We start from the raw sequence: 27,034 nt of genomic DNA on the forward strand, positions 1-27,034 counted from the left end.
CAGAATGGATGATGACAATCACCCGCCATCAGCGCATCTCTCTGTGCCCGGGCTTCGGTGCTTACTAACTGTGACGCTCTGAATCAGGAGCGTAGGAGGCCTCCCAACAGGGTTCGTGTGGGCAGGCTGACTGAGGGCTCATATCAATGCTGTCTTTAGCTCTGAGCAAGAACCAGAGATGGAGGGAACAGTTCCTCTTGTGTCATAATCATTGACCACCGCACCAGTCTGCCGGAAGATGTGGGACTCCCAAACCATTACTGATTATCTCAGCCTGTTTTTTTAGCATCACCTGGCTTTATCGATATCAATGACTTACTATCCTCTAAAACTTTCATACTGTTTATTTAATTAACTGCTGGTATTTAAGGCCAAAAGAGCCCAAATAATCCATCATTTAAAGTACTTCTACTTATGATGCTTTTAATATACTTTGGTGGGAGTGCAAGTTATTTGCAATCAGCAACATACCGCTAGACGCACCTAAATCCTACACACTGGTCCTTTACGCAAGATTTTGATTGCAGGATATAATTTGTAATAAAGTATTTTTACAACATACTCTTTCCACCACTCGCTGCTTATTACTAACAAAAGCTTCATTAATTAAAACATAGGTTGTATTTGTGCAAAATGGAGTTGACAGGGTTGTACTAGCCTTTGGGTGATCTGTGGGTCTGCATAAGCCTTACGTGTTTAGTTTATTGACACTATTAACAACTATTAACTGTGGCTTAACGGCTAAAAGAGTTAGCTATAACTGTGGCTTAACGGCTAAAAGAGTTAGCTATAACTGTGGCTTAACGGCTTATAAGTTAGCTAAAACTGTGGCTTAACGGCTAAAAGAGTTAGCTAAAACTGTGGATGAACAGTTAAAAGAGTTAGCTAAAACTGTGAATAAACAGTTAAAGGGGTTAGCTAAAACTGAATAAACAGTGAAAAAAGTTAGCTAAAACTGGGGCTTAACAGCTAAAAAAGTTAGCTAAAACTGTGGACAAACAGTTAAAAGAGTTAGCTAAAACTGTGGCTTAACGGCTAAAACAGTTAGCTAAAACTGGGGCTTAACGGCTTATAATTTAGCTAAAACTGTGGCTTAATGGCTAAAAGAGTTAGCTATAACTGTGGACAAACAGTTAAAAGAGTTAGCTAAAACTGTGAATAAACAGTTAAAGGAGTTAGCTAAAACTGTGGCTTAACGGCTAAAAGAGTTAGCTAAAACTAAAGCTAACAATTAATTTGGTTAGCTAAAAGTAATCAAAAATGAGCTAAAAGTACTGGATAAACAGTTGAAGCCATTATCAAAAACTAATAGATAAAGATGATATAGACAGATAAAGAAAAAAATAGATAAACAGTTGAAACATTCAGCCTCACTGACCAAATAACCCCAAAAATAACATGTAACAAATGCTTGTAACAGTAGGTACACGTATTATACATTACATTATTATACATTATACATGATAGGTTGGAATAATGAAGGGGTAAGTGACAGGACTGAGGTCAAAACATTTGGAAATCTCTTTAGTAAGTATCCTTTAACGTAACAGACTACACTTAACACAAGATACATCTTGACTTAGGGACTATTGTTATTAGTACATTTTAATTGCCCCATTGCCAAGCAGAGTAGCTCCAGTTTTAGGCCGCTTCAGTGACTGCAGGTGGAGAAAATGATTCCCCACAAACGTAAACACTTCAGTGAAAGAATTTGCTGATATTACAGATGTTACGTCTAAACTTCACGAGGCCTTGAGAGGAGACGTCAGCACCTTCAAGGAGTCTCTCAAGGAGGGACGGTGTTTTCTGCCCTTTACCTCTGTCCCCCTCCAGTCGCGCAAGCAAACAGACATTTGCATCATGAATTACGCAAGACATTTATCATGAATGAGTTGAATAATGACAAAGAAGACTGGAACAGCTGCAGGTGTGCTCTAAAGAACATTGCATGTCTTAAGCTTATCATTTGGATAAAACTGAAACAATGCAGTGACGCAAGTCTGCTGTCAGGTTCAGTTTTCACAGATTAAACTTTCTCTTTTATGTCTCTTTAATTTCCTCAGTGATGTTTTTCTCTGTAAAGTTCAAACTGTTGTTGTTCAAAAAGAGAAAAAGTTAATAAGAGACGACAGCTTCATTTTTAGTGGGTAAAGACTAAAATCCAACTACCGTGAGGAGGGTAAATAGTCAGAGAGTTTCATGGTCATACTGAATGACAACACATCTGATGATGCTGCAACTGTTTGGAGACTCATTTGGAGATTCCCTCGTGTCAGGGTTCTTCAACCAACAGATTCTCGACCATCTGAGGAGGAGGCGTCAGACAGACCACAAGTAACAGACGTAAGAAAAGGACCAAGACAGAGAGATATAAACACTGTCTACGTCAGTCAAGTTGCTGACTTGAGAAGACTGCATAACACTAACACAAAATAAAGTTGATTCTTCTTATTATTCCAGATTTTCTAACCTTTAAATTAAAACTTAGACAACCCACATTTCAGCAGGACAGTTTGGCACTATGACAACATCAGGTAGTGTCTCTTTACAATTAAAGGTTAATGATAACATATAGCTTATCTAACCATCAATATGTCACAAATGTGCTGTAATTGCTGCACACACAAATTACCATTTTGTAAAGCATTGAAAAGTGTAAAATAATCTTTAATTCTTGTTTTTGCCTTTTTGGGTTATATTGTGTGGAACTACTTCCTGACAAGGTCTATCCTTTCCATTTTAAATTAAAAGCATAACACTCTGAGTGTTCAAAGTACCCAAAGGGCTTTGTTAAATAGCAATGGTGGGAACCATACAGTAGAAAAAAAGGTAAAATAATGACAGAGGTTATCTAGGTTTCTATGGGCATATTTATTCATTTTAATTTCAGTCATAACAAATTTGCAGCAAGAAAGAAAAACAAACCGGTGCAATTTTAGTTGACTTTTTTCATTTTCACTTATTTATTACACTTATAATACGTTACTTATGGAGATAGGCCTAATTTGAGGGAACTTTGTGTTTATTTTTAAGTTTATTTTTTACCACCACATCTTGAAAATGTGTTACCTTTTTGTTCGGAAAATAAAAAAAAAACAATTTCCCATGTAATTGTGGATTAATACAGCGATAAAAATCAGACTGTAATCCCTATGATCATATAAACTGGGGGAACAAACAGGCCATTGGTCATTGACCGTTACCTTTAACTTTGGAGGGATAGCTAGATGAGCTTTTGACAACCTCTGCTTTATTTAAAAACACGGATAACCGCCATTTCGCACAGGCCATAATTTCCTCCTTTGAAGGAAGCACGGACTGGGATAGCGCTACTATTCCAAGAGAAAACTGTTTTAAAGGGAAATCATCAGTGACTGTACATCATCATCGCTACTACCTTGTGAATGGACTTCCGCGTTTCCATGCCTCTCAAACGTGACCCGGCATCGCACACAGATGGCAAACCGACCAATGGGAACGCCGGATTGGAAGCACGTCGCTGTTCACGTTTGTCAAGTTTCATGTTGCGTTCTGATGCTGTAGTTAATAACGAAATTACAACCTATTTTACGTTTTATTGTGGTTCATGTAGGCTCAGGGGCGAGTACTACAAAATATCAAGCTTTTGTTTAATCTCTTCTAAATCATCTGGGTTTGTTAACACAGTTAACGTTGAATTGTCTGCACAAATGTATAAAATAGCCGTATTTCTATTTGGTTTCTAGTTAAACAAAATGGTTGAAGAAGAATGGATGGTTTGTTATATCATATTTTGTTCAATATTTCTTAAAACTGCTATCACACGTAGCTGTGTTGTCGTAATTGCTGCATTCTCCACTCATAACGTCTCTGTCGTTAGGATGCATTCACGAAGTTGGCTGTGAGTTGTTTTTTGACCCGCTGTTCCTTGAACGCAGCATGAGACCGGGACAAGAACATGGAGCATGCGCAGTGAGTGAAACTCTTATGAAACAAAGTAGTGCAGCGGCAGGAAAGCAGGTACAGAGACATCGGGATTCTCAGGCTACAGGGAACTATAAGACTTCCCGCACATTAAAACCAAGGGAAGAAATGCGTTTTTCTTTGGGCTTGACATAAATAACATCGTAGGGGAGCCAGCACAAGGTAAGAAGAGTCTTTTTCATGGGTTTAACGGTTTACTTTTATAGTAAAACAAGCTGTACTGTAATAAACAGCGCCACCACTTACATAAGGATCGCTCTGGTGACCCCGTTTTGGTCTATGAGATGTTGCTTCCTTGCCAGGGACTTGAACTTTGAGACTATTATATTCTTCAACATCTGTTATGACTACCTTATTTAACTGTGACAAGTTAGCGGGTCTTTGTTTGTACTGTTATAATGTATTTATTCCGATCAGAGCTTATGAAATGAAGTGGTCACAGTCTCAGCCCGTCATTCAGAATAGACGGTGTGACCTAATTTCCATTTGCAGAAGTCAGAGAAGCCATCACAGTGACGTGACACTATCTAGGTACAAAATACCTTTTCAAAACATTATCTGTCCTTTTGAAATATTATTGTGTTTTAACGTGAAGTGCACGGATGTGTTATTATTATTAAAATCAGTATGTTTTTGCTGGATGTTTATGTTTACAGTAGAGCACAAGTGTGTGATTTACATTTAGTACAGTATTTCCTGAAGGTCAGACAGGCTGATCTTTCGTGTATTCCCTAATTTTAATTAAGAAAACTGTATTTTCCAAATTATTTATTATTTATCTTTTCAAAAAATGTGAAATCACAGCACTTTACCTGCATCCTAATTGAAAAGTTACTTATTAAGCATGTCACTTTATCAAACACCTCCATCTTTACCCACCTACACAGCTATGTATAAAGGTTTTTGTGTTAATTTAATGTAGATACAGTAAATTAGAGTTGTATTTTTTATGAACTGCAGATAAGACATGATGACAAATATCAATACGTCACAGAGGCTCCCCTAAAAATCTGCTCACCGGCTGTAGGGTGCACAAGACTGTGCCAGAGGAACCGGCAAAATTCAGATGTCACACTGCGAAAATCAGCAATATGACAGCACAGAATGTGATGATTAATATGTCTGTTGGGGGCAAATAATTCTATTCTACATCTGCAGTAAGCAATGCTCTTTAAATGTAAATGCAGTGTAATCACAGCAGCCATATCAGCACAGGGAACAGCTCTGAAAACAAACAGCACTCTATTCAAAGTCTTTAGAGGGATAATTCCTCTGCAGATGGTGATGATAACTCCTACTAACGTTAACAAAGAGGTACTGCAGTCTTACAGCAAGCAGTGACTAATAAGTAGGTGTAATGATTCATATTGTAGTGATTTAAATACTGTTGAGAAATTGATCAATCGAGAATATTTTGTCACATGCACAAACTAGTAACATTTCACACCTTATTTGCACCTTTAAGGAGGTTGAGCTCGGATTGATGCCACAGTAAGACCCAGTTTCACTTTGAATTAAAATGATCCAAAGCTGTGTAATAATACTGAATAATCTCATTTTAACTTCTAAATGTCATTAAATGTGAATATGACTTCACAAATTAATTAATGCCTTCTTAAATTGACCGGACAGATCATTCTGTGCAGCCAAATGTTTGAGGCATCAAGTTTCTGAAGAGGCTTAATGTTCAGGAAATGTCTTAATTAATGTACAAATGACATCTAGAATATAGCAGTTTGATGGAATGGAGAATCTTGAGTTTATTAATATCATTCAACTCTAAAAGATCAGGAACAAGCTGATTAAGAACATTGAGACGGTGAGAAAGAAGATTTACCTTAAAGCGAGATCGTTGCTGCCTAAAATGAGAAGTTTTATATCATCCTTAGATTTAACAAATACACTCAAAAACAAGCACTGCTCCCCCCAAATAAAGAATATAACTTTAAATATCCATAAAACCTAAATCTTATATTTCTATATTTGGGATCTGGATGTTCCAATCATCAAATCATTGGCTTCCATATCTTCGTCTTTAATTGGTCAGGTTTGCTGTGTCCTAGCCTTCTCAACTAGTCGTTTATAAAACCAAACATGTATTAAATTCCTAAGTGTAAGATATACTGTATATTTAATGTACATCCTACAAAGTATAAATCTTTGCATGATAAATATGACATGATAAAACGTTGTAATGGGACATTAAATCCTGGTAGCTTTTTTAAAAAACATGCGACACAGTCCTGATGTCTATGCTCCTCCAGTCAGTGCTTCATGTGAGCCAACAATGACATTCTTGCACAGTTTCAAGCTGACAGTTCATTCTGGCCCATGGGAACAGAAGTTCAGCAGAATGATTTTAAGTTGACGCCCTTATGAACGGTTTCCTGAGCTTTCAGCAGCATCTCGTGTCTCTTCTTTAACGAAAGAGCACAAAGACAATTCTCTCTGGCTGCCAAACTCCTTCTTAATATCCATATGTCAGTTATATGACATGTTTTAAGTCCTGATATTGAAGTTGTTGGCAAATTTCTAGCAACAAATGTGTCCCTATTTCAATACATCCCGATGCAGATGAAAATCTTGGGCGATTAAACATGTGATTTATTAGGAATGAATTGAAATGTTCCACGACTGCTGCTACTTTTGTGTTTAATTGCCGACAGTCGAATGAGAAAACGTGTCAGGAATGTGCTCGTTTAATGCTCTGTAAATATTGTGCTCTTCATTTTGAATGAAGCCGGTCAAACAAGGTCTCCGTTAAAGTCTGGCTCGTTAATTACCCATTTAAATGAAGTCATCATCATTAAGTCCTCACCTGACTGTCAGTTCGGGACGTTCTGTTTTTTTTTTGTCAACGCCTGCAGCTGGTGTGTTTACCAGCCGGCTATACAAGTGATAGAAATCACACACCATGTTTGATCCAAACATTATGATATGTGCAAGCATTTGAAAACTAGCACCTGTGAGGCTCTGAACTGCAGCAACAGTTGTTCTGTAAATGGCAGGTTAATCCTTTAATGTCACCTGTAACTATGGCTGGTAAAGTTTTAAGACCTTTATGTTCTAATGTCTCCGTATTGGCCCTTTAAATCAGCAATCCAGTGCAGGAAATACTATAGCTTCAACAGTGAGTACAGGGGCAAGAACTTCAAAGAAAAAAGTCATCTGTCATGATGTAAAAACGTTCTTGGCAGGTAAAAACTCTCTGCATATTTCCCCTCCTGTATCACGCATACTAATGTCTCTGCTGCGTGCTCCATCATGCTGCAGCTGTAATGGAAATCTAAGTATGCAATACAAACAAAAAGTATGTCACAATCTCCCAAACTGTGCGAACCAAGAAACAGGCGGTGTGAACTTTATCAGAGGCTAGAGGAGCCAGGGGGTAGTAAATATGAAAGCCATGTCCGTTTTCTTTGTTTAGATTATATTATGGGTTTTTTAAAGCTTTTATAGAGCAGACAGGAAGAACCCGGACAAAGAGATACAGGGTGGAGACGTGCAACATAAATGTCCAAGCCTTCGTATGTGGTTATTCCCCACTAACCTAACATGTTTAAGGCTCTGAAAGTGGATTGTTTTCATCTTCCACTAATCCATCCTTAATTTATATAGGAGTCGTTTTGTCTATACATTTAAATTGCTTGTTGTAGGTGATCAAAATTACAAAATGAAAGACAATCAAGTACTTAAAATAATAAAAAATATAAAATTGCTTGTTGCAACTGAATAAATGAAATCATTATCTGTCTTTTACACAATAAACAATTTCCCCAAACTAGAAATGTGTGCTTAGGTTTAAGAACATAAAAAAATCGTCTCTTTGTTCTTTCTTTAGGTTTGATTTGCCTGCTTACGTTGGCACACCAAAGTAGAGTTTTATTTTACTGATGGTCTATTTCAACGCACAAAACGCCCAGAATAATCAGCCGACAATAGAAAGCACAAAAACTCCTCGCTGTTCTTGTTGGGATCTATTCTTGGCTCGTCCCACACTGTTGGCAGCCGCTACATCTTGGACGCTTCAGTTATCTCTCCTGTTTCGTACCCGCCTGCGGTGAAGCGTAGAGACACAAACTGTCGTCCTCATTCAGCTCAGTGAAAGATGCATCTCACCACCATTCACTTGTTTTCATCTCTCATCAATGAGGCGTCTTCTTCTTCTTAACTCCTCTCAGATTAAGATGGCCCCAAATTCCATCCACTGGTTTCGGAAGGGCCTCCGTCTCCATGACAACCCAGCACTACGGGAGGCGATCAGAGGGGCGGGCACAGTGCGCTGTGTTTACTTCCTGGACCCATGGTTTGCGGGATCCTCCAACGTCGGGGTCAACAGGTGGAGGTAAGATGATTTCTTTTGCACATTTTTTGTTCTTTTTTTTTTTCTGAATCTGCAGCTCCCCTCGGCTTCAAGGAGCTTTATAATGAGCTTGAGCTCAACTTAACACTGTTTCGGTTCATTCCCAGCGTTCTTATGGTGTAATTTTCAGAGAAGAAGCTCTGCTGTACACTACCTGCTCAGCAGCAAATTGCTTACAAACAGTAAGAGACCAGCTGGTGAGCCAGGTGGTGCATTTAGCAGCTGAAGAGACGTTTGGTTGGTGGAGACCAAAAACAGAGCTGAAAGAGGGTGTACAATAGACTAAGATCAATCAGGAGGATAGAAACTTGTGTTGCTCCATAACTGCTGTTTATGTGATTAAGAAACTGTTTCCTTATAAGTTTTGCATATCAACTTAAAAGGTGATCATTTGCCGAACGGTTTGTTTCGGCTGCTTTTAAGTGGCGAAAAAAATCTGTTCTAGTAGATTTTAAAAGAAATTGTAAGCATAGTAATTCTTACCAAACACTGTGTCTATTGATAACAGCAAGACAAAGACTGCATGGAAGTAGGATAAAATGTCAAATTGACACTGAACTGAAAGGAGTTCAGCTGAATTGTGCACATCTGAATCCGGGGAGACGGACAGAACCTACACCTGTATTTTCATTACCGTTTATATTTATGTTCCTGTAGTCAAATGGGGATATGTAATTGCACATTTTATTCCTCCTATTGTACAATAATGGCACTGAGTGGCAGAGATCTGCTGGGAGCTGTGAGTCATACATAGGGAGGAGCTGACTCGCTGGGAGGAGAAAAGAGGCAAAAATAGCCACAGAGCTGCAGTGCTGCAACACACAACATGATGTCAGCATTTCTCTAGATTTTAGCAGGTTGGAGATTTAGTTATTGTTTTAAAACTTCTGGCTGCTCTTGTGTTCTGTTCCTGCATGAGTCAGAGGATGTGAATGCATCGTTAAGACTCCTTTATGGCTGTTAACCGGGTCTTTGAACCGACACGGAGGCTTGTTTTAAAAAAAGACCCTCTGAATTTAGGTGCATTTAAGGGACAGAATAAATAAGGGTTTACAGCTTTGACCTGGAAACACCTGCTCGACTGATTCTCAGCCACAGGGAGCCCCTTTGTTTTAGTCTCCGCTCACATAATCCCAATTATAGAGGTCAGTCTGCAGCCTTATGGCGCTGTGGATGGATGAAAGGGTTAAAGAAGGAAAAGTCCGCCTTCTCTAAACCAAGCAGCCTCAGGGGGGTTTAATAAGTAGGTTATTAAAGAAAGGTGTGCAGTCTGCGGGGATCAAATGGAGTGTAAATAGTCTCTCTGCGTGCGTCTTGTTGGATAAAGCTCGCCCCTGTGTCGATGGGAGCGCATGTTAGTTCACGTGAGCGCTGCGACTGTATTTAAACCGCCGTGTCTGCTCTGCAGGGGACGGGAGTCGATATCACTCCACTGTTCATTGCTCGCTGGCCCGTTTTTGCTTTGAAGTGCTATTTGTAGACCCCTGCACAGAAACAGTCGATATAGAAGTCGCTGACCCGGTGATGTCCAGCAGATCCAGGTACTAAAAATGTAAACAGACCAGTGTCAGCGACGCTGGTGTCCCGGCAGGAACCACACATGCCTGCTCCACGAGCACAGATTCCAAAACAATGTTTGTAGGTCACTGATGAAGCACAGTCAAACTGTCTCGATGTTAAAATGCCGACTTCATGGAGCTAATTGTATGCACTGATAGCAGGTCAGCCTTCACAAGCTTTCTGTCACCGCTGACGGCTCATCAGCATCATAGAGAATAGATCCCACACAGCGGAATGATTGTTTTAGCAGCAGGTTATTTAGGCATTGCACAGGGATGATTAATGCACACTTAATATTCACTTTACTAGAAGAGAGGAAAATATACATTGAAGAAAAATAGGCTGGTCAGACAAAAACATAACATGCATGGACCTTAAATGGACTTCGAGACACTTTTTTAGGCAAAGGATGAATCTAGAAATGAACCAGCAGGTAAAAGTTTTTAATGGACTCACAGGTGGGACCAAGCTGGATGAGGAGATTAAAATATCTGGAGGCCTTTTAAAGCGAAGGAAAGACAGACATTCACTCTCTGTGAATGCATTTTGTTCCAGGTATGTGTGTCACTTCTGCCAGTAAAGGTCTGCGTCTGATACGTTTCTCATCTTAAAAGAAAAGTAGCCATCTTCTTTCACAGTTTCCACTGAGGAGGGCAGAAAATTGCTGAGTGTGTCCCACTTATCTGTGCTGACGCAGAGGCGTACGAACACTCTGCTGTCAGACTCAAGGCTGCGACCGGCCTTTTTATCTGCAGAAGTTTAGAAGCAAAATAAGGACAGTCCTTTCAACACATTACCCACAAAAGCGCACATTGACCTGACCTCAGCTACATACTAGGTTTTGACCTCGTCTTGTTCAGTCTAAAGTCTTGAAGGATGTAGAAGTTGAGAGGGAAACAGGTGGCGCTGTTCGTGGCAGCAGATCGGTTTGCAGCCTCTGAAGCACGACCAACTGCTTTATACATTTTTTTACGAGGTACATAATAGCGTAGGTATTTTAGTGCAAGGAGGAGACCTTTGCAGATAATTCATCTCCTGTTAGAAACCTGAACAATGAACTCTGAAGGAACCGTTAGCTTAAATCTAAGCTAAGCGCGGTAGCGGTAGCTCAGCTCGCAGAGTGTATGTTTTTAGTTTTAATAATCTTGACCGATATAAATAAAGAAGACAGCCTTAATAAATGTGTAGAAAACAACCTTAGTACATGCTCCTCAAAGTGACAGCGTTATAAATTAATGAATATTGTGTTAAATATCTTTATTGATTAATATAGAAAAGGTGATTCTAATCATATGTATTGCTATATTGCACAGCCCTACCTGTACATGTACAGTGGTAGAAGACTGGACCATTAGCCTTAGCGGAGTCTCTGCTCCCTCATCCCTCAGTTATACAAATTAGAAAGTAATGTGACCTGTACCACATATAGATGTTTACAGCAAAGGTGGACCAGTCACGTGTCTGCAGCTCTAATAGCCACCACAGGCTAAGACCAAAACCCGTCCAGCTGCCCTGGCAGCTGCAGGCCTGAATGGCCAACCATCATCCAATTAGAGCTGTTATTTTTACCTGTAAACGAGGACTTAAATGTCTTGTAGGTCTGTTGAGCTGGGATTAAAGAAAGAGAGACTATCATGTGCCATTTTATGAATGGGGAAGAGTTATTCCTGTGACACCGTTCTAAATTAGGGAATGTTTGGCCAACTTTAATAGTCCTAGAGGAGAAAGGTCATGCTTACTCTTACTGGTTTATCCTCGCTGGTGGACACGGGCCTGATGTGTTTTTGGCATCCTGTAAAAGTTGCTTTTGTTTGCATACATACTACATTTTGGTCAAACCAGTACGAACTGCTAGTATAGTGTGCAGTTTGGAACACAGCCTCAGCCTCAGCCTTCCTGCTGAACCTTTTCAGGTGGTAGACCCGAGTTTAACTGAATGCAGATGTTCCTTTTCCTAAATGTTTTAAAAGCAGGCTCAGAGATAAATAAAAAAATTGTCACGGCCATGTTGGAAAGAAAAGACTTTAAAAATATAGCTTCTACTTACTTGATTGAACAACAAGATCTAATCTGTCATAAACTGACCTGTAATACTATTTTCATTTTGCTCTGTTATCGGCTTTTAATCTTGAGACAGATCAGTTTCCTGTTTTGGAAAGGTAACAACCCTCATTTAATTAAAGAAGAGCATGTTACCATCTCTCCTCTGACCTATTTCTTCTCGTCTTGCTCTAGTGGGAGTGTGTGGCCAACAATTTATATAAATCCAGGCTGTGTAGTCGCTCATGTTCTGACCAAAGTTCACTTTACTCCTCTCGGTGTGGTTATAAGATCCCATTAGGAACGTAACTCCTTCAGATCATTTAGATTTTAGCTCACACAAAACAATGTCAGCATCGTAAATGGAACACAACTCTTCTTCCAAATGTTAAAGATATGAATGAAAAGAATTTCTGTCTCATAAATCTATTAAAACATCCATTTTATTGACCGAACGAGCCAGAGTCGATGAGCAGACAGCAGATTAAGCAGTCCGTCACAGCGCTGATCTATAACACAGGAGAAGGTGCGAGGTAAAGAGACGCAGCTCCGCAGCGAAAACCAATAAAAGAGAGGCTCATCAATTGTTTTTCTGTCTAGGGGAAAATATGAGAATAGTCTCTGCAGCAGATGTAGGTTAGTGTGCCACTGCATGAAACTTGTGAGTGGTTATGTGATCGTGACCTACTTGTGGGGAGGCTTTCCTGCTTGGCCTTGTTAACCAGCGGCCACACGCTGGAAACAGCACACAGTACATCTGTTTCAAAATAAGACAAGTCTGCATTCATTATCTGCTAAAAGACGCACGATGTGAGGACACGGGCGTCATCAGATCTTTCTCTACGGTTACCAAGGTGATTTAAAAAGTACCAAACCGTGCTGTCGGCTGAAGGAATGAAGTCCAACCCAAAGTTCAGGCGTAGACAACAATAATCTCTGCAGGACAAACACAAATAAACCACAGATCAATGATGAATACACTTTAAAGACATATTCAGCAGGTTTTCTGTTAAAGGTTCCAATGTTGCTGAGTTTTGTTTACCTGTCGCTTCCTCGTCACTATTTTGCATGCACAACTCTCAGCAGAGATAGTAAGGATGCGAGATGGCTCACCCCCTCAGCAAAATCACCTCCGAAAACGATGTTTATGTCCGCGCACAGCATGAACAACATGCCTGGTGATGTAGCCAACTTATTGGATGCAACAAACTTCCGTTGGTGACAGCCCAGCAGCAATACAGGAGCAATAGGCAAGATGAAAATACAAACCAGTATACAATGATCATTAGATTTTATAATTGTGTCATGCATAAATAATAACATATCCAGCTCTGCCCAAAACAAGCAAAGAGAGAGTGAAAAAAGGACCTGAAACCAAAACAGACACACAGATTTCTGATATAATAATAGAAAATTAAACGTCCTGATGTCTCTTTCCAGATCTAAAAACAAAAATGGCTGCCTTGTAAAGTGATAATCTCAAAGTCTCTATCTATCACCGAATGAGGTAACACAATGGGGATTGAGCCTATGGCCCGCTGATGAAAGCCCTTACATTACAGTATCACAGACTGGGTGTCAAAAACTCACAAGCGGCGCCCAGTTAGTGACGCGTTTTCCATCAGCCAGCAGTGGTTGGTCTGCCAGAGAGGGTAGGCGGAGCTAAGCGGCTGCTTTTCCGCTCTCTGCAAGTGTTGCGAGTAAACAGTAATCTACTATGGCTGAACAAACAAAGAAAAGATGGATGACTACAGATACAACCTCAACAAGAAGTGAAAATCCAAAGAAGAAGAAACAAACTCGACGCTCAGATGAAGCAAACAGTCTGAAAAGGAAAGCGACCGTCAGCCAGGAAAATCAAGAGTTACAACCGGAGCCAACCGTGGACGTCACACATGCAGCACTGTGTGGATATCTGGGAAGTGTGCTCCAACAATTACCGTGTATCGCCGTAGGAGCTGCCAAAGATGACGAAACTGAGATCTTTGAGATGAGCACTTTAAAATTAAAACAACTTACATTCTTTCTTTGTCAATGCACCAAAACGTTTCCTGATTTTGAACACACTTTTTAGTCATCATAAAAAAGGACAAAACAAAAGGAAATGTGATATTTTCTCCCCAAAATTCACACGACCTGTTGTCCTCCTGGATGATTTTAAATCTGCCAAATGAAAGTTTGTAATTTTGGTTTTTAAAATATATAATTTTGCGATTTTTCTTCAAATCTAGTCAGTAAAAATTTTCACTTTTTATTCACTTTTATAGTCTGTTGGAGAGAGAGAAACTGTGTGTGTGTGTCCTCATCACTGTGTGTGTGTGCGTGAGGCCAGGAATGAGGTTACCCGGCTTAGTGATTTGTGCTTTGGTACAGTCCAAGCTGAGTGTGTCTGTACCGACAGATGTAGGCCAGAGCGGTTATATAAGGACTGATGTATGACCAGGCGGCCAACACACATGCACACACACACACACACACACACAGAGAAGGGCAGTCGGGAACATTGAGAGGAAGTGGCTAACCGAGCAACACACAGACACAAACACACAGGAACCATCGGAGGCTCGATAATGTGGAAGCATGCACTGATGCTCGCATGTACACAACAAAACTTGCATGAATGCACGTTGGCAAACACGCTTACCTCCTGCACGTTAGGAGTCACGTGCACTCACGCACATACACACACACACACACACACACACACACACACATATATAACAGGTGATAGCATGTCACCCAGAATGAATTGTTGAGCATCTCTGACATTATTTGAGTGCTTGTGTCCACTGAGACAGAAGGAGGGCAGCCCCAAAAATGTGAGTAAAAGTGCTCCTCTGTTTTCGTACCCATCCAGTTTCCATGGTGTTTGATGACGTCGTCAGAAAAAAAACCCGGCTTCACTGACCTTTTCTGTCCACATTCAGGTCCTTTGCATGGTCACCTCTCAATCTCGCACAGCGCCGTCGCTTCCAACAGGGTCATGCAAACAATACTGTCATTGGAAAACTGGGCTGTTAAACGGCGGCCACGGCTGCAACTGGCCTAATCAGAGAACAGCCAGTACAAGTGCTTGTTTCTGCCACTGACAGGACGAGTGTCTGACAACATGTTGGAAACAAAGAGAGGCCTTTTTTGAAGCCAGAAACTATCTCTATATCGCTCTCTTTAAAGTCATTTTATTTTGCAGAACAGCGGGGTGTCTGTGTTTTGTTTGATTTAAGGTAAGCCCCAGGTCCTGCGAGGTGAAATAACTGTCTTTAATTGGAGTCGAGCACTTTGTACTTTGATCGGGTCCACGTGCCCTGAAAGATTACGTTGCAGCCATTTGACGTCTGCTGGCTGAACCTTTTTGTACCTATCGGTCATTAAACTGACAATCTCAAAGATTTCAGTTTCGTTCTCTTGTGCGCCCCCTAAAGGCGATGTAATGTAATTGCAGGAGAACACATCCCAATTTAACCAGACGTCTATGGTTGGCTCTCTGTATTTTCCTCACTGACGGTCGCTTTCCTTTTTAGACTGTTTTAGGGCTCCAACAACTAATTGATCAAAACCGATGCTTAAAATAGTTGCCGACAAAGTTCATCATCGATTAGTTGAGTCTTTGTCATCATGCACGGCATGCGCTGTGAAAGCGTCAGTGTGGGCAGCCCGCCAATGCCGTGGCCTGTGTAGCTCACGTGATGAATTACAGGAAGTTAAAACATCTCTGGTCTTCTTTGAGTTAAACATTATTATTTTTCACTGAGGAGTATCTGTTTGTTGTGTAGTGACAGCTGGGATAGGCTCCAGCCCCCCGCGACCCTGAACAGGATCAGCAGTATAGATAATAGATGGATTAAAGCTTCATGGATTGGCTGTGATTTAAAGAAAGATGACCGTGGCGGTTTTGTGTTTTGTGCGTCAGAGTGTTTTGCAGTGCAACCACAAACACATTTTTATCTCACTCATGCATACCTCTGCAGGAAATGACTGAAATGATCAACAGGCGGTTAAATTGTTGCAACCCAGCATAAAAAGCAAAAGTATGAAAGCCATGCAGCCTTCAGGTTCTTGTGATTTCCCTAAAGATTTTTAAATGTTGCAGGAAATATCCTTAAAAATGTCATGGGGTTAAAGAAATCAGAATTTCCATATTGAAATGTGTTTCTTTGGCTGAACGTGTGCAAATCATCAAGTGTCATGAGCTCATTTTCCCTTAATTGCCAAAATTAGAGTTACAATTTGAAACTTGCAGAGGAAGGCCAGCGTGGAGCTACAGTCTGAGCTAGTGTAGAAAAAGACCGCACCGGGCAGGAAGACAGTGAAGCTCCTCCACCGGCTTCATGGTTTCTTTCTGAGCTCGCACACTCACGTGCCTCAAGTGTGTGCGACCTTAGCGCGCGGCTCTGCCCGTCTGTGTGGGGATTGGGAGCAAACGCAGCTTTGCCTGTGAGCGAGTCGTCCTCTGGTGTAATGATCAGGCTGAACGGGGTCAGACAGCAGGGAACAGAACGCAGCAGCAGAACATCGCCTGGCTGCCTGCTCTGTCCGTGATCAGATTCTGCAAATGAACCACGAATGAACCGTGAATCACAACACAGTTTAGAAGGGTGACGCTCAACAGCTGGATGACAAATGAACAATTAAAGCATCTCGTTTTTCCATTTTCACACAAGCGTTCACTCGTTCAGTTTGGTAATTAAGCTGCTTCTGATGAAAGACACTCATCGGGCTCCATCACAAATTCAACCTGACACACAAGCCCTTTCAGGCCAGTTCAAGGCGGGACTGTTACGCCTCTGTTACTTTCCGTCTTCTATGTAAAACGCACGGCGGCTGAATGTGGGGTTGAAGAAATCAGGCGCGCTTTTCCTGTAGCTTAGTGATGGAAACTAGAAAATGGCGAGTACTCCTTTTGCACCTAGCAACAATAAAGTAGCAGCTTGACATTTTGCAGTTAATTTGCCTCACGATTGCACGCCTGCGATGTGACTGTTGCACATGCGCTCATCGCAATTGCGATGGTTAAATGATTTATTGTGCAGCCCGAGCGCCTGGTTTGTCAGGGCCCTTTAATTTGAAGTCAAAATTCCTTCCTACATTCTGCCTCGGTGATGAATCCAAGTTTCCACCAGTGGAGCTTACACACACTCCCTCACCAGATTTCCCAACACAGTCTGGCAGGGTTGTTTGGAAATTTGGATGTCAAATGAGGCGGCCTGTCGTCAGAAATCTTCCAAATTTAGCACAAGCCAGAACCTTTCCTCCGCCCATTGCCTTAGTAACAACCAAACATTGCTTCATGGAAGAGAAGGAGCGAAATCACTGAGTTACCTTTTAGTACATTTTAATTCAAGAGGTCTGACCTCTTCTTGGCTGTTTCTTTAGTCGACTTCAGAAAATGTGATCCTTTGTACATCTAAACTCGCCCTATAACATTTGCAGATTAAAAATGTGTGGTTGACAATATTGAAGGCCGAACTCTCAGCAGATTCACGGGTGCTGGAAATAACGTGCTCATATAATCTGCATGAGTAGGTGATGTTGTTGCTGTCATCCCTTAAAGCATCGAAACTTTGCAGCGCTGTGACTCAACATCTACACATGAACCGTTTCTGCCCTCACAACAACAAACTGACATTCATGAAAATATAAATATGTTTGTGTCTGTGAGTAATGCAGCACAGCGGACTGCTCTCATTCACAGAGCGTTTGGTAAAGTCCTTTTGGCGCTTCATAATGATGCACAAGTTACGTGAGTGTCCGTTACAGAGCGACAGAGAGCAGAGGAGGGAGACAGCGCTGTCACTCGGTCTCTGTGTTTTCATTTAGTCCTATAAAGAAGAAGAGGATGAGAAAAAAGTGAAGTGACGCGGTGGAACCAAGCACATCCAATTGTCTCCCGTGGCACGATCACAAAGTCAATGCAAACAGGTGCGAATTTATGCAAGGAAATGTGGCTGATGCAAATCACCTGAATCTGCAGGTTACTTTTCAATTTGCGCGAGTTGACGTCCTGAGATTCCATCAATCCAAATTCCATTAAAAAAACAAGAATGTTAAAGTTATTTTCTTCCCCTCTTGCAGATCCGACAAAACATGCATTTTAACTTTTTACACATCTGCGTCATGATGATGTTATTTCGGCATCATTTTGAACCTTTTATTGCAATTAAACTGCAGCTAAATGTTCAGTATAAATGAGTAAACAGCCTCTCACAGGAGACGGATAGACCGGACCTTTGAGGCTGAGGTTGTCGAGGAATGATTTGATAAAAGAGTAAGTGGTTTATGCGTTACAAACCACCGTCAGGAGGATGCTTAACACTACAAACTAAAAGGTTGAAAGGCTTCTGCCGCTCAGTGTCTGATGAAACTCGCCCACCGTTTATATTTTCTGTTGTTTCTAAAGGCCGGCCTCCTCTTGGCGGCACTTTCATGTCCGTATTCATGATGGTAATCAGGCCTGTAGGAGTGTCATGAAGGGTGTGTTTCACTCGGAGAGGCGGATGTGATCGCAAAGATGATACCTGAAGGACTCACTGAAAACAAAACACAATTAATCAGAGCATACATTATATTTAAATGTTGCACTGATGAAGAGTCTTTTCCTTTTTAAATGTATTAAGATGTTTTATTCAGATATATATATGTCCATTAAAGCTTCAAACGTGTGTCTAACAGGGAGGGAAATCAGTTCTCGCAGGGCGGTTTGAATGAGTCATACTCACACTCTTAATCCCCAAACACACACACACACACACACACACACACACACTGTCATTCCAGGCTATTTTCAACATAGACTATTCCAGCAGAAACACCGTACCAAACAAAGTTCTTTTGTTGGATAAGCTTTTATGGTGTGACGTCAAAGTTAGGGACATAAAACTGGGTGCCATAAAATACTAAACAAACAGCTGCAGACTGAAGCAGCTGAGAGTGAAAATGGAACAAATCCAGGCCTTCAAAACAGCTTCTGTATCGATGTTACAGAAGAGAAAAAATTATTTTTAATACAATTTATCTGGTCCATCAGGCGGCACGCGCCCACATGAGGCGTTTCTGGCTCAGGCAGCTGGATTCACGTGAGAACTACATTACGAAATCACGCGATAACATCAGTGTTAAAACAGAGCAGTTCAGTTTGCACCACTGAGATAAACTCATGGCGTAGAACGACCTCTGGGACTCTGACCCATTGATTGACTCCTGGCCTCGAGCCACCGGTTATGACGAAAGGTTGATAGGATATAAAAACGTGAGTCTGTACATGGTGTTTTATTTTGAAATGACCGGAGGCTGTGTGCTGTTATCGTGTGTGACTTCCTGTTTGGAACAATCTGCTCTGTTCAGCTTGACGCGTGCTTGAAGCGGCCTCCTTCAAGAATAGACGCGTCAGAGACGGATCGCGGCGGACACGGACCCTGTGGGGTATCGGAGATAGATAAACTCAGAGTATAATCCTTTTCCTTCTTTCTCTCCCTCTTCAGATTTCTCCTCCAGTGTTTGGAGGACCTGGACGCCAGCCTTCGGAAACTCAACTCTCGCCTTTTTGTCATCAGGGGCCAACCAGCTAACGTGTTCCCTCGGCTATTTAAGGTTAGCATCGACAGCAGCTCTGATAATCTCAGTCACACAAAGTCAATATCTGAGAGTTGCTATGTCAGGCTTCACAATCGTGGCTCTGGGTAATCTTGACGGGCGAATCATCATTTCCCTTCTTTCTCTGTATCAGGAGTGGAAGATCTCTCGGCTGACCTTTGAGTACGACTCTGAGCCTTTCGGGAAGGAGAGAGATGCTGCCATCAAGAAGCTGGCCATGGAGGCAGGAGTGGAGGTCAGCGTCAAGATTTCCCACACCCTCTACGACCTGGACAGGTGAGGAAAACACACAAACTCTATACATAAGGGTGGATTGTTTCAGTGTGTGTTCTTACTCTGGTTTATCTCAGCTAAAGGTATAAATGATATTTTATTAGCAATGTGTCTCACTCTTTACAACAACACAAAACTAAACAGGAAACACTGCTCGTTTGAAAATGGTTTTTCATTTGATTGACGTGCTTTTATTTTGAAAGAACAACAATAACCCTTGACTCCAGTGTCATTGGATCACTAGTCTCTTGTGCAAACAGTTAAAATCATGGATGAATATTTGACCGGTCCCCATCTCTTCCCTTCCTCAGGATCATCGAGCTGAACGGCGGTCAGCCTCCTCTCACCTACAAGCGTTTCCAGACCCTAATCAGTCGACTGGATCCTCCTGAGATGCCCGTGGAGACGCTGTCGGACTCCCTGATGGGTCCCTGTGTCACTCCCATCTCTGACGACCACGGGGACAAGTACGGGGTCCCGTCCCTGGAGGAGCTCGGTGAGTAAAAAAAAGACACAACTGCACGCTGTAACTTTAGAAGAAAGAGTTTTATGTGCAGGATGCAGCAGTGCACACATTAATCCAGACCAACCGCTGCAGAGATAAACAACGGCTAAAAACATCCAGGATAAACAGCCTGTGCACGACCTCACGAAACACATGAAGTCTGTTATTGATTAAGACTTAAGCACAACCAGAATCGCTTCTATAATTAACACCGTTTGCTCATTAATCCTCCTTAAACCGTCCAGTTTCTCTATTTAAAGGGACGTCTTTCCTAAACCCGCTTTATTGGATTGATCAGGTGACACCTCTACCTTATAAGAGTCTCCTTCCAGATGTCTAGTTTCCATTCACAAACAGGCCACTCGTGTGCTGCGGCCATCTGCCACCTCCACCTGTGCAACTATTTCAAATAAGATATTTAAGGTGTTAAACATCTGAAACCATCAGCGCAGGTGTCTGTGTTTGTTTCACACAAGCTGTTGTCCCAGGCATCGTGTTAACCCTCTTACACTCAAGCAGACACAAGATGTCTGCTTTTCATTCACAGAAGGCAACTTTCCATTCACACTCATCCAGGCCTGCAGCCATCTGCTGCTCACACCTGCACACTGTGTCTTTAGCACACACACGAGATCTTAAGAAGAGCAGTCTGCAGTTTGCACGCTTTGTCCGCAGGCTACCTGGGATTTCAAAGTTACATAGAGCTTGTATTCATATCATCATGACATGTTTGCATCTGTCACGCTGCATTAAAAGAACGCCATAATGCCAAGAAAAATCACTTTATCCATAAAACAGATAAAAAACAACAGAAGACTTGTGTGGTACAGTTTATTTAAAAGTTTAAAATCAATACGTGGTTCTACCTACTTAAACAACAAACCGCAGGCGGTGCAGTTCATAAATAAGGAGCGTGGAGCCTCAGGTGTTCGGGCCGAGCTGCGCCGAGTGCAGGCAGCATGTTGTTCAGCTTTGTGCTGCAGCGCGGAGGAAAAAGGTCATCCCGATTTCCCGCTGTTCCTCTAATAAAGGAGAAGTGCAACTGCTGGAATGAGGCTCCGATGCTCACACAGCAGGCGCTCAGATCAATGTGATTATGCAACAGTTATTTGAGCAGGTGTATTATCTGTCAAATCTGAATTTGAATGGACTGTAAATAGGAAGCCAGTTCACCTTTTAGTTCCTGGATTAATGAAACGGTCGTACACGGAGCTGGTTGAGCTTTATTATTATCAGCAGGTCGGAGCACATGCTGATTGCCTGGATGAAACTACGCGTTGTATAAGATTTTAATCTAATATACATGACATAACTGACTGACATAACTGCAGGGTTGTTGACTCATTCAACATATGAGTGTTTTAAAGCAGAAGGTGATTAAGGTGGATGTTTTTCAGGCTTCGACACAGAGGGCCTGCCGTCAGCCGTGTGGCCGGGAGGAGAGACAGAAGCTCTGACGAGGATAGAGCGCCATCTGGAGAGAAAAGTAAGAATTGCAGCAAACTGTAAATAAAAGAAAAGACATGTCTCTATCCCTTCCTTGCTGACTGTACTTTCCTCTGTTTCTCTGTTTTGCAGGCATGGGTTGCTAATTTCGAGCGCCCCAGGATGAATGCCAACTCGCTGCTGGCCAGCCCAACAGGCCTCAGCCCCTACCTGCGCTTCGGCTGCCTCTCCTGTCGCCTTTTCTACTTCAAGCTCACTGACCTCTACCGCAAGGTGAGCCTCGCCCTTTATTTAAAGTGGCCAAAATAAAATATACTCAGAAAACGACTCTTTTTCCCACATTTTCAGATGAATTCTCTTTCCAGAACCCTGACATTTCTTACCTCATATACTCTTGCTGTGTGTTTTTACATCCAGGTGAAAAAGAACAGCTCACCTCCGCTCTCTCTGTATGGCCAGTTACTGTGGCGAGAGTTCTTCTACACCGCGGCGACCAACAACCCCCGCTTCGACAAGATGGAGGGCAACCCCATCTGCGTCCGCATCCCCTGGGACAAAAACCCAGAGGCGCTCGCCAAGTGGGCCGAAGCTAAGACGGGCTTTCCCTGGATAGACGCCATCATGACTCAGCTGAGGCAGGAGGGCTGGATCCATCACCTGGCCAGGCATGCTGTGGCCTGCTTCCTCACCAGGGGGGACCTGTGGATCAGCTGGGAGGAAGGGATGAAGGTGAGGATGCAGGATTGTAAAGAGAGTACTTTTTCTCACTTGCCTCTCTGGGCTTCCGTTTGAAACCCCTGCAGCAAGTTTAAAACAAGCTGTCGTCTCTGTGCCGCAGGTCTTTGAGGAGCTGCTTCTAGATGCAGACTGGAGCGTGAACGCAGGCAGCTGGATGTGGCTGTCCTGCAGTTCATTTTTCCAGCAGTTTTTCCACTGCTACTGCCCCGTGGGCTTCGGCCGGCGCACCGACCCCAACGGGGACTTCATAAGGTGGGTACCTTTCCTGGCATCGCCCATTGGTGACAACTGCTGACCCACCACCTGGATGGCACCCTTTTCGTCCCTCTGTCTCTCTGGACTGCACACGAACAGGGAGACAGAAGCACACTGAGAGAGCAGGAGACACACGTCTATACACCTGTGCATACAGAGTTAACGCATCGTTTAGTGACGGCTGAGATGATGGTTTTCTAATCAGTCTTTCAGTTTAAATTTCATCGGTAATTATTCACATCACCTCGTAGTTGCAGCTTGTCTTCCGTAGTTGGTTAAATTTCAAAGAATAAATATAGAAATACTTGAAATAGAAGAACAGACAGGAGACACACACACAGGTTTAATTTAGGAGACAGAAGCAGGGAGGGAGAGAGAGATGGAGGGATAAAGGGGGACCACCAGATCTCTGGGTAAGTGAATGAAAAGAATATACATCCTTCCCTCTTCTCCTTTTTTATTTCCACCCGTCAGTCCATGTTCTTTTCTGTTCAAACTTCAGCACTTTAGTTTTTGAATCAGGCATGTCTTTTGTAATAACTTCACAGTGTACTTCTTTGCGTGCCTTTTTTTAATTGTCTGTGAATGTCCCTTTGGTGATTGTGTACGCGTGCGTATCTCTTTAGTTCATATTTATAACTGTTGCCACCAGGTGATTTTGTTTTACTGCAAAGGCGTAGATGGACTCTTCTCTTTCTCTGGATGTGGCTCTGTGTTTGTGTTTTGGCTCATCTGTTTTTTGGGGGATCGGGGGAAAAGTTCAGCTATCCCTCTCCCCTTCGTGGATTGTCGTTGATTGCTTTTAAGGTGCTTGGCCGTTCTCACGCCCCCCCCCTACACCACCCCCCGCCCCGCACCATCCAGGTGCAGCCGGTCAGGGCTGCCTTGGGTGGAAGTTGGGCAACGAGTTGAGAAGTCGGTGGTCGTTTTTAGTTGCCTGTGAGACCCTGAGGGACGGGGCCCCAGCTGCACCCTCTGGGCAGGTTTGTGACTCGGTGGCGTCTCATTACGTCAAAAGGGATTCTGACCGCTTGGATGGGAAATGCACACGCCTTGCCTGCATTCGTTAGGTAGAGGACTGTAAAGCATTCCCCAGAGGGTAGCGAGGAGAGGCGCTGGACCAGCTGGAGCTCTGCCATCGCGGGGCTGCACGGAGCCGGTCCATTGTCCAGCGATGGACAAAGCCTCTCAACCGACCCTTTGTGAAATGTTCAGCGGTGCTCTGCTTATGTGAATGCAGCCCTGCTGGTTCAGGTGGACCCGGAGCAGTGGCTGGTCGATATAGACACTGACAAACTCACACACATTTCATTAGAACTCCTTCCAAACACTGACATCCACAGATTCACACTCTGCATCACCTCCACCCACCACACACTCCTCCACCCGCTGTCCTCTGTTGGGCCGCTTGCTACTGGCAGGTCGCAGATCTTCCTGGCAAAAGGGTTGTGGTCCCTTTTGGTGAAATGAGGGGGCCCCCTAGTGGGCCAGCCCAGAGCGTGGCGCTGTGGTTTGTGGGAGGGGAGCAGTCAGCAGCGAGGGGGGGGCTTTGGGCCTGCTGACCACTTAAAAGACAACCACCACAGTCTGAGGGACAGGGGGAGCAGGCGTGAGCTCTTTTCTCAGTCCACCACTGTCTGGTTCTGGGGAGGGAGGGGGGAGGAGGAGAGGGAGGGGCGTCTGGAGCTGTGAGGTATAATGGAAGACTTCTGTCATCGACGTAGGACTTTCAGGATTCTTTTTTGTAGCTGTTTAGCCTCAGACGCTTTTTTTAGAGCTTTAAGAAGAACTGAACCTGTAAATGTTTTTATCTGAGGATGTTTTTTTAGTTTTCAAATTATTACCTTTTGCTTAGTTTTGTTAAAGAAATGCTATGAAAAGAGTAGATTTCTCAATGGCAGAACTTTTTCCACTATACACCTGCTCCAGTCAGGGTGTGGCAGGGCGGGGGGAGGGGAGCGGGTGGGTGGGGGCCAATACACTCTGCTTTCTAACTGCGTGTTACAGTAGACGTCTCCTAGCATCATCGACCACATGGGCGGTGATCTCTCAAGCAACGGGGGCGGTCTCCTTAGCGACCGGAGAGAGCCGTCACATCATGTGTCGGCCCACAAGGCCGCGCCGCCCTTGCCCCCTACCCTCCCCCCCCTACTCTCCTCTCTCTGCCTCCCAGCGGTGCGCTGTGTCACTTCACACAGGTCCACAGCTCCACTTGCCCCCCACCTCTCTTCCTCTGCCTCTCTCTTTCTCCCCTCCTCGGACTCGGTAAGGTCGGACCACGTGCAGTAGGTAGGTGGCTTCTCTTTGTCACACGGAGCAAATCCACGACAGGCCAAGAAAGGCCATCTTCAGCAGTGTCGACTGGTTCTGTGAGATGTTGACTCCTCTATCTTGTTGCAGTCAGAGCTTTATTGTCTTCATCTCTTGGAGGGTCACAGTTTCTGTCTGCGGCGTGGCTGCTATCACACCAACTGACCTTCTCAGTAACTGTTGTGCGGGACCACAGCCCCTCGTTGTTCCGCCACGTTGTGAACTGTAGTCCTCTTTGTGCACTGCGATGCTAACTCACCTCAGTGCCAGAACCTGCAAAAGTCCACAGCGACTTTGTACTCATACTCTCATGTACTGTAGCCATACTGTGCAGTGTTGTGGTTGTTTGTAGCTTTCATTTTGTAGCACCTATTTTCCATAACACCTGTAAGCATGAAGTGCTGAAGACCAGCATGCTCTTATCAGTTACAGTACATACTTGAAAATATAGCACAACGCTTCAATTATAATCATAAAGGAAACATCATATTTAAGCATTCATTATTATTATTTATTATTATTATTATTGATGCTAAAATACTGTTGTCACAGTTAAAGGAGAAGTTTGGTATTTTTAACCCTGGGCCGTATTTGTACACATTTGTGTTTCAAAATGAATCATAGGAACAAAACGTTTTGGGATCGGTCCAGTAGGTAGCTTCCGCTGTAGCCGCGGTACAGACAGGGGCAACTGCGCCCGATCAAAGTACGTCCACTAAAAGAGCTCGTTTTTACCACTGACAGGCTCAGATTGTTCCACCAAGTGTCCTACAACATCACGGACATGATCCCTACAGATCCTCCCATACCGGCCCATACCGAACTTCTCCTTTAAACTATACCTTTTTCAAACTGACGTTATAAATTGTGAAAGCACAGTTTTAGCTTTTAAACCTGTTTTTACTTCATTTGCGACTGATTTAAGATATTTAGCCCCTTTTTTTTTTACTTATCCTGTTTCAAAACAACTGTTTGCATCCCTGCATCTCTCCCACCCCTGATTTACTCTGCAACCTTCCACGTCCTGCTGACGTGAAGACAACGAATCTAATGTCTGCCTCTGCTTCCAGACGATACTTACCTATCCTCCGAGGTTTCCCTGCTAAATACATCTACGACCCCTGGAACGCTCCGGAGTCCGTGCAGGCGGCCGCCAAGTGCATTATCGGCGTCCACTACCCGAAGCCCATGGTGCACCACGCAGAGGCGAGCCGGCTCAACATCGAGAGGATGAAGCAGATCTACCAGCAACTAAGCCGATACAGGGGACTAGGTAAGAGATTGTGCTGGATGCCCCTTGAGGCTCATTAAACACTCAATAACCTTTATATTCTTCCTACCAATGTGGGAAAACATGTCCAAACTGAAAATGTAGAGAGTGTTGGCAGAGGAAAGGTTCATGTTTTTGCCAAATAAATGAGCCGCCTTTGTGGTGGCCATTTCGGAAATCTTAGACTAGCTTCCTATTTATTTTCTTCTGTGAATGAAATGAACTTCCGTAGTTTTCAAAAACACTGTGTTAATTTTGTAACAATAGTTTGCACATAAAGATTTGTTTTTAAACCCCCGGCCACCAGGGGGCAGTGTTATCCATCTTCAGCAACTTTTCTGCTCCAACATGGCAACCTAAACTTTGACAGAAAGAAATAAGCACATATTTCTAGCCTAAACACAAAGAGCAAACATTCATAAACAGTTTTATTTTAGGGACATTTTAGTCGTAAAACTTATTTTCCGTGCTTCCTGAGGAAGTAAAACAAATTTGTCTGTGTGTGTTTTTGTCTCTCAGGCCTACTGGCTTCAGTGCCGTCCACCAACGGAAACGGGAACGGAGGAATGATGGCCTACTCTCCTGGAGAGCAGCAGCCAGGGACCAACAACAACAACAGCAACTCACATAGTGAGTCAGTTTAATGATGATCAGGATGTGCGAACACAGTTTCTCCTAAGCATCGTTAATCATTGACAATCTTTGTCTTTGTGGTTCTTTC

The 27,034-nt window shown here is 43.0% G+C and overlaps 1 protein-coding gene across 1 annotated transcript in view; it reads left to right on the forward strand.

Moving 5' to 3' along the window:
• The first annotated feature begins 3,990 nt into the window (after positions 1-3,990).
• LOC138589919 (cryptochrome-1-like) overlaps positions 3,991-27,034 on the forward strand; it is a 30,972-nt gene continuing 7,928 nt past the window's right edge. Inside the window, exons 1-11 of the mRNA XM_069660406.1 lie at positions 3,991-4,125; positions 8,145-8,308; positions 19,405-19,513; positions 19,650-19,792; positions 20,101-20,285; positions 21,692-21,780; positions 21,873-22,013; positions 22,158-22,469; positions 22,579-22,730; positions 26,114-26,316; positions 26,833-26,943. Of these exons, the coding sequence (XP_069516507.1) occupies positions 8,151-8,308; positions 19,405-19,513; positions 19,650-19,792; positions 20,101-20,285; positions 21,692-21,780; positions 21,873-22,013; positions 22,158-22,469; positions 22,579-22,730; positions 26,114-26,316; positions 26,833-26,943 (1,603 nt within the window). The 5' untranslated portion in view covers positions 3,991-4,125; positions 8,145-8,150. The remainder of the gene's footprint in view (positions 4,126-8,144; positions 8,309-19,404; positions 19,514-19,649; positions 19,793-20,100; positions 20,286-21,691; positions 21,781-21,872; positions 22,014-22,157; positions 22,470-22,578; positions 22,731-26,113; positions 26,317-26,832; positions 26,944-27,034) is intronic.

The sequence above is a fragment of the Semicossyphus pulcher genome, unplaced genomic scaffold (assembly GCF_022749685.1).
Source record: "Semicossyphus pulcher isolate SPU_LCO1_2020_fin unplaced genomic scaffold, fSemPul1.0.p SCAF_13, whole genome shotgun sequence".
NCBI lineage: Eukaryota > Metazoa > Chordata > Actinopteri > Labriformes > Labridae > Semicossyphus > Semicossyphus pulcher.